General features: G+C 54.8%; 1 protein-coding gene across 1 annotated transcript; it reads left to right on the top strand.

The window, feature by feature from the left end:
* The first annotated feature begins 736 nt into the window (after positions 1–736).
* Positions 737–6,352, top strand: LOC542867 (probable sucrose-phosphate synthase 5). The gene is made up of 10 exons (XM_044517896.1): positions 737–1,179; positions 1,306–1,395; positions 2,683–2,951; positions 3,049–3,112; positions 3,198–4,187; positions 4,271–4,447; positions 4,524–4,577; positions 4,662–5,582; positions 5,665–5,792; positions 5,890–6,352. The coding sequence occupies exons 1-10, from the start codon at positions 964–966 to the stop codon at positions 6,146–6,148; spliced, it is 3,168 nt and encodes a 1,055-aa protein (XP_044373831.1). The 5' UTR covers positions 737–963; the 3' UTR covers positions 6,149–6,352.
* Positions 6,353–7,847: the final 1,495 nt, after the last annotated feature.

Here is a 7,847-nt window from a genome sequence, read left to right as displayed (position 1 = left end):
TCCAACGGATTGGATTGGCCTAGTTTTGGGAGCCAGTGGACTCCGTGTGTTGTCACTTGTCAGGGCTTATCTTTCCTATAGACTAGAAGTTTCCTTCTGTATGATTAACAACAATCAAGGTGTCGAACCTACGGTTGACAACACCTTTGATCATGTGTCAGCCATCACACAACAGTCTCTCCTGGGAATCTATCTACTGTGGCGCCATGACAGTACACACCACATCGCTTTCAAACCAACAATAATTTTGCCGCTTAGCACAAACGAGACCGTGTAATAATTAATCACCCTCCTGACACACATCACACAGAACTGGCAGCTTCTTCTCACACCAAACAAAACGATACGCCGACTTGTGAAAAGATCGTACAACTGTCCAGGTGGCCGGTACAACTTGTCGACCAAAATATGGAACAAAACTGAAAAAAAAAACTAGGAGGAAAGGAACGATATCGGCAAAGCGGAACAGAAAGGCATATGCTGAGGCATATCGCGTCGTCGATACGTGTGCCAACGGCATGCACGCAGCGTTGCCCAAACGCCGTCGCGGTCGCCACTCGCCGGGCCATATCATACCTAGCCAGCCACTAGGCAGAGGCATATATCTCCTCTTTTTCTTTTCGCTTTATTCCTCTCCTCCCATCGCTCCAACGAGATAGATCGACGCATAACCGCCGTAGAATCCCACACCCATCATCACAAAAACAAAACAAAGCAAAATATTACAAAATACTCCAATATACTGTAGTTCAAGAAAAGCACCGAAAAGAAATATGCTGCGCCGTTGGAGGATATAGCACCCGGCTTCCTCCATGTCCATCTTTCCCCTGCACCACACCTCGACACCGTGAAAGCGCGCCACACGAGCGCCCGGGCGCACACGTATATAAGCCGATCGTTGTCAGGCCGGGATTTTCAGTGAAGGGGCAGCAGAGTAGCTAGCTAGCTCGAGGGAGAGCCGAGATGGCGGTGGGGAACGAGTGGATCAACGGGTACCTGGAGGCGATCCTCGACGCCGGGTCGAAGCTGCGGGTGCAAGGGGTGTCGCTGCCGCCGCTGGAGCCAGCGCCGGCGCTCGCGTCGGAGGAGTCCAGCGCCGCCTACAACCCCACCAGGTACTTCGTGGAGGAGGTCGTCCGGAGCTTCGACGACCAGGCCCTCCACAAGACATGGACAAAGGTGAGTAAACATCGACCCACCATGGCCGCCCAGTCCAGCCAAGCTTAATCAACCGATCGCGGTCGCTTGATCGCCGTCGCCGTGGAGGACGATGGCTGACGAACAAGACGGGCTTGATGATTGCAGGTGGTGGCGATGCGGAACAGCCAGGAGCGGAACAACCGGCTGGAGAACCTGTGCTGGAGGATCTGGAACGTCGCGAGGCAGAAGAAGCAGGTACGGTCTGCTCTGCTCCGGCCGCCGTGCGCCATGGACGGCGATGCCGTCCGTGGGCGGAGCACGCACGCATATGGGCCTTCACGTGCCCTGCTTTTCCTTGCGTTCGCCATCGGGTTTCCCTTTTGCTTCAAACGGAAAAAACAAACCTCGTGTTCAATGTCGGCGGCCTGCTTAGCCTGGCCCATAGGGCACTTCGAACGCTCCGACTTAATTGTCCGCGAGTTTATAGTAATTTGCTGGGCTGGGTCTCTTTTTGACTCGTCTCGAGTTTTTACTAGGTACTCTCGAGTTTTACTGCTTTCTGGCTTTACCCTAGTTTGTACCTCTACGGGGAGAAATGAGGGTAAATTTCACATAACTCGCACTTTGTTGCAATAACGGCACTGGTCTCCACGACCACACGTATTCTTTGCAATCAGTTTCAGAAAATTATTACACTTCCTATCTTCCCAACAAACTGGGCCCACTGCGCATAGGCACACCCTCTTGCCAGTTGCGGCATGTACATTTACTCTTTTTTTTTTCAGAAAACAGGTACACTTACTTTTTTTGAGAAAAGGCCTAAGTCCATGCATTAAACATCACAAGTCTTTACAACCACAATCGTACAGAAAAAGAAAATTATTACTCTGATGTCTTGATTTGTACCAGCAAATGTTACAAGGAAATATTCTGGCGGTTTTTGTTATGAGGAACAAGGTTCCACTGAAAATATTCTCACAGTTTTTGTTATCAGGAACAAAGTTTCATTGTAAACAAAACAATTCCGAGCCTCACCGTAATATGCAAAAAAATCGGATTTTTCTTTCAGACGTGGGGATTTCAAATTTTATTAGATTTTAAACTAATCTAAAGTTATTTGAAATTATTTTGAATCTGCCTTGAAATTTCGAGATTATAAATAGTTGAGACCCCACCGAAATATGCGAAATTTCAATGAAATTTCGTTGGAATTTTTAACCCTAATCAGGAAGCTAGTTACAAATGCTCTCAATACTCCCTAGAAGCAAAACCTTGGATGGCGTAGAAATCTCAAAACCTGGGCCAAGCTTCACCAGCCGTTGTTGCATCTCCAATACGAAACCCCGTAATTGTCACACAGAACACGGTAGCAGGAAATCCAAGGAGAATTTTCGGTTGCAAAAAGAGAGAAGAAATTGGAATCCCAGCTCCAACCCAACAGATTTCTTCCAAACACGCATTAGTGGTAGAAAGACGTCAACTCTGAATTTTATGTTCAGATATTACAGTAGTATTTTGTAAGCTTTCTGGACGTATGTGTAGGTGGAGAGGGATTACTCGCAGGAGGTCGCTCGGCGGAAGCAAGAGCAAGAGCTGGGCAGCTTGGAGGCCGCCGAGGACCTCTCCGAGCTCTCGGAGGGCGAGAAGGAGACCGTCCCCAAGCCGGACGGCGCCGCTGCACACCTGTCCGCCGACGAGCAGCAGCCGCAGCAGCGCACCCGGCTGGCGAGGATCAACTCCGAGGTGCGGCTCGTCTCTGACGACGAGGACGAGCAGAGCAAGGACAGAAACCTCTACATCGTCCTCGTCAGGTGACACACAACCGAGCGACCTACTTGATAATGAAATGACAAAATTGACACGAATCTTGCCACTGATCATACCATGTTTTTTGTTCGATTTCTTCAGCATCCATGGGCTCGTGCGTGGAGAGAACATGGAGCTCGGGCGAGACTCCGACACCGGAGGCCAGGTCGGTCAAGTCCCGTCCAAACGTTGACACGTCTCGTGGACTTGCACTGACTTGTCTTTTTATTTCTCTTTCTTGCCATGGGCAGGTGAAGTACGTGGTGGAGCTGGCCCGGGCGCTGGCGGCGACGGCGGGGGTGCACCGCGTGGACCTCCTGACGCGCCAGATCTCCTGCCCCGACGTCGACTGGACCTACGGCGAGCCGGTGGAGATGCTCGAGCGCCTGTCCTCGGGCGACGACGACGGCGACGAGTCCGGGGGAGGCGGGGCGTACATCGTGCGGCTGCCCTGCGGGCCACGCGACCAGTACATCCCCAAGGAGGAGCTCTGGCCGCACATCCCCGAGTTCGTGGACCGCGCGCTCTCGCACGTCACCAACGTGGCGCGCGCGCTGGGCGAGCAGCTCCAGCCGCCGCCCAGCGACGCCCCGGCGACGGCGCTGGCGGCGCCGGTGTGGCCGTACGTGATCCACGGGCACTACGCGGACGCGGCGGAGGTGGCGGCGAACCTCGCGAGCGCGCTCAACGTGCCGATGGTGATGACGGGCCACTCGCTGGGGCGGAACAAGCTGGAGCAGCTGCTGAAGCTGGGCCGCATGCACGGGCCCGAGATCCAGGGCACCTACAAGATCGCGCGGCGGATCGAGGCGGAGGAGACCGGGCTGGACACGGCGGAGATGGTGGTCACCAGCACCAAGCAGGAGATCGAGGAGCAGTGGGGCCTCTACGACGGCTTCGACCTCATGGTGGAGCGGAAGCTCCGCGTGCGCCAGCGCCGCGGCGTCAGCAGCCTCGGCCGCTACATGCCGCGCATGGCGGTCATCCCGCCCGGCATGGACTTCAGCTTCGTCGACACCCAGGACACCGCCGACGGGGACGGCGCCGACCTCCAGATGCTCATCGACCCCGTCAAAGCCAAGAAGGCTCTGCCTCCCATTTGGTCAGAGATTCTGAGGTTCTTCACGAACCCGCACAAGCCGATGATCCTGGCGCTGTCGCGGCCGGACCCGAAGAAGAATATCACCACGCTACTCAAGGCGTACGGCGAGAGCCGAAAGCTCCGGGAGCTCGCCAACCTGGTAACCTACACTCTATCATAGTTGTGATCGAAACGACTGAGCGGATTCACTTGGTTGATCCTCTGCGATGGAAATGGATGCAGACGCTGATACTGGGGAACAGAGATGACATCGACGACATGGCCGGCGGCGGCGGCACGGTGCTCACGGCGGTGCTGAAGCTCATCGACCGCTACGACCTCTACGGCCAGGTGGCTTATCCCAAGCACCACAAGCAGACGGACGTGCCTCACATCTACCGCCTCGCCGCCAAGACCAAGGTAGTACAAAATTTGAAAAGTCCCCATCCTGTTTTCCCCTCCACGATGCCCAAAATCTGACATGTTCAACTCGTAGGGAGTGTTCATCAACCCGGCTCTTGTAGAGCCGTTCGGCCTCACAATCATCGAGGTAAGAACAAGATCCACTATCTTTTGGTAAGAACAAGATCGTTCTCAAACTGATTGGGAATGGTAATTTTCTTGTCTGTGGCAGGCCGCCGCTTATGGTCTGCCCGTGGTGGCGACCAAGAACGGCGGGCCGGTGGACATCCTCAAGGCGCTTCACAACGGCCTGCTGGTGGACCCGCACTCCGCCGAGGCGATCACCGGCGCGCTGCTCAGCCTGCTGGCCGACAAGGGGCAGTGGCTGGAGAGCCGCCGCAACGGCCTGCGCAACATCCACCGCTTCTCCTGGCCGCACCACTGCCGCCTCTACCTCTCCCACGTCGCCGCCTACTGCGACCACCCGTCGCCGCACCAGCGGCTCCGCGTCCCTGGCGTCCCGGCCGCCTCGGCGAGCATGGGCGGCGACGACTCCCTCTCGGACTCGCTCCGTGGCCTCTCGCTCCAGATCTCCGTGGACGCCTCCAGTGACCTCAATGCCGGGGACTCCGCCGCGCTGATCATGGACGCCCTACGCCGCCGCCCGGCGGCCGACAGGCGCGAGGGCTCCGGCAGGGCGTTGGGCTTCGCGCCCGGCAGGAGGCAGAGCCTCCTTGTCGTCGCCGTCGACTGCTACTGCGACGACGGCAAGCCCGACGTCGAGCAACTGAAGAAAGCCATCGACGCGGCGATGTCCGCCGGTGACGGCGCGGGAGGGCGGCAGGGGTACGTGCTCTCGACCGGCATGACCATCCCCGAGGCCGCGGAGACGCTCAAGGCCTGCGGCGCCGACCCGGCCGGCTTCGACGCGCTGATTTGCAGCAGCGGCGCGGAGATATGCTACCCGTGGAAGGAGCTCACGGCCGACGAGGAGTACTCGGGCCACGTGGCGTTCCGGTGGCCCGGCGACCACGTGAAAACCGTCGTGCCGAGGCTCGGGAAGGCTGAGGACGCGCAGGCGTCCGACCTCGCCGTCGATGTGTCCGCCGGCTCCGTGCACTGCCACGCCTACGCCGCCACCGACGCGTCCAAGGTAAGCAGAGCACTGCCAGAGTAGACCGGCGTGGTTTCGCGTCCTCCGCCGTGGGCACGCTTCTGATGAGCTTTTCGTGCAGGTGAAGAAGGTGGATTCGATCAGGCAGGCGCTGCGGATGCGCGGGTTCCGGTGCAACCTCGTCTACACGCGCGCCTGCACGCGCCTCAACGTCATCCCTCTCTCCGCTTCCCGCCCACGCGCCTTGAGGTGAAGAAGACGAGGATTCGGATCAATCAAACTCTCATCTCATATGGTTCGGTGTCTGAACATTTCAGATCAATCAAATTTCTGGATGGATGTGCAGGTACCTGTCGATACAGTGGGGCATCGATCTCGCCAAGGTGGCGGTGCTCGTCGGCGAGACCGGGGACACCGACCGGGAGAAGCTCCTCCCGGGGCTGCACAGGACGCTGATCCTGCCGGGGATGGTCTCACGCGGCAGCGAGCAGCTCGTCCGCGGCGAGGACGGGTACGCCACGCAGGACGTCGTGGCCATGGACTCCCCCAACATCGTCACGCTCGCTCAAGGCCAGGCTGTCTCCGACCTTCTCAAGGCCATGTGAGAGAGCACAACTCGTACGTAATGTAATTTTGGCAGGAAGATGACTGCAGAATTTGCATACAAGGTAGTATAAATTTATGGATGTGCAAGCATGAGCAAACATGTGGCAAATAATTTTTTATGTCTTAGCATGCCTCCCTGAGGTCTGTTGTACATATATATACACTTTATAAATGAATAGTATATAAGACTTGGAGGATAAAAAGTTATCTCGAATTCCAATCTACTCCCTCCGTTCCAAAATATAAGTCTTCCTAGAGATTTCAATAATGGATTACATACGGAGCAAAATGAGTAAATCTACACTCTAAACTACGTCTATATACATCTTCATATTGAAATCTCTAGAAAGACTTATATTTAGGAACGGAGGGAGTATAACTAAACATACATGATGCGATGGCCGTTGGCTATGCTCCCGGTGGCCTAATGTGCTGGTTTGAGTTGTTGGCGTGTCCTCCCCGTGGTCACGCGCGATGCAGCAACGGTGTTGGCCGTTGTCGCAGCCTTCAAGGTTCTTGGCTCCACCATTGGCTGCAAGCAACAGTCTAGATTGCGCGGGATGTTGCTAAGGCGGCATGACGAGTGCGAGTGATGGATTGGTCTGCACGAGGGTGTGGACATGGCCCGGGACCAACTTAGCAAAAGGCCGTGACCACAAGAGAGGCTCAGAGTGGGGCAGGAGGGTGACGAAGGCTACAGAGTGTCGGCGGGATGGTGACAGAGGCTAGGTGGATGCGGAGGCAATGCCGCATTGATACAAGTGAGCGGGGAAAAGAGGCTGTCATGAGGAAAGGATTGAATTTATTTTCCTAAGAAGTGGTTGCGGCCACTCAAATTTGAGGGCCAGCCGATGCACCCTTATATTTTTTTTAGGAGTTAAATCGGATAAAAATCCCATTGTCTCTCCTTCAAGAAAAGGTGGCTAGGGTTTCTGCCTCCCGTCGGCGGCCTCGCCGATCTGCCACGTCTCCTGTGGCCTTATGGCCATGGGTGCGTGATGGATCCCGGCCCTTGCCGGCGGGAGGGCTCCGGTTTAGGTGCTTCTTCAAGTTTTGTAGAGTCTGTGTCCTGCTCAAGAAGACGAGAGGACGACGACTTCTTAAAGATAGAATAAGGTTCTCCTCGCCTAGCCCCTGTCTCAGTGGTGCGTCTTCTCGGTCATGTCTACATCATTCTCGAACCCGTAGGGTCCGCACGCTTAACGTTCGTTGACGATATAGTATTGTATGAGTTATATGTGAGTTGATGACAGAATATTGTTCGGAGTCCCGGATGAGATCAAAGACATGACGATGAGCTGGAATGGTCCGGAGGTAAAGATTGATATATAGGATGATGCTATTTGTGTTGGAGATATGCCCTAGAGGCAATCATGTATGATGATATTTCCTATGTGTTTATGAATAAAGATAGTCCTTGGACATTATCAATGATGTGTATCAACAAGTACGTGACTTGTTTATGGGACTATGCATTGTATGATCACTGTCCTAAAAGGTCCCTAATTGAAAGGGTTGTGTGGACGCGCAGCCGACTAGACTAGCATATATGTGACGCCCGGATAATTAAGCTACAGTAACCCTCTGCTAATGATGCCATGTCACATCGATTACTGTTGCTAATCTCGCGTTAGTTCAAAACCAATTCAAATTCAAAATCAAGTCAAACATTTAAAGTTTTCAAAAGTCAAAACTAAA

Source organism: Triticum aestivum, chromosome 4D (assembly GCF_018294505.1).
Source record: "Triticum aestivum cultivar Chinese Spring chromosome 4D, IWGSC CS RefSeq v2.1, whole genome shotgun sequence".
Lineage (NCBI taxonomy): Eukaryota > Viridiplantae > Streptophyta > Magnoliopsida > Poales > Poaceae > Triticum > Triticum aestivum.
Note: the sequence above shows the minus strand (reverse complement) of the source record. Positions and strands in the feature narration are given on the sequence as shown.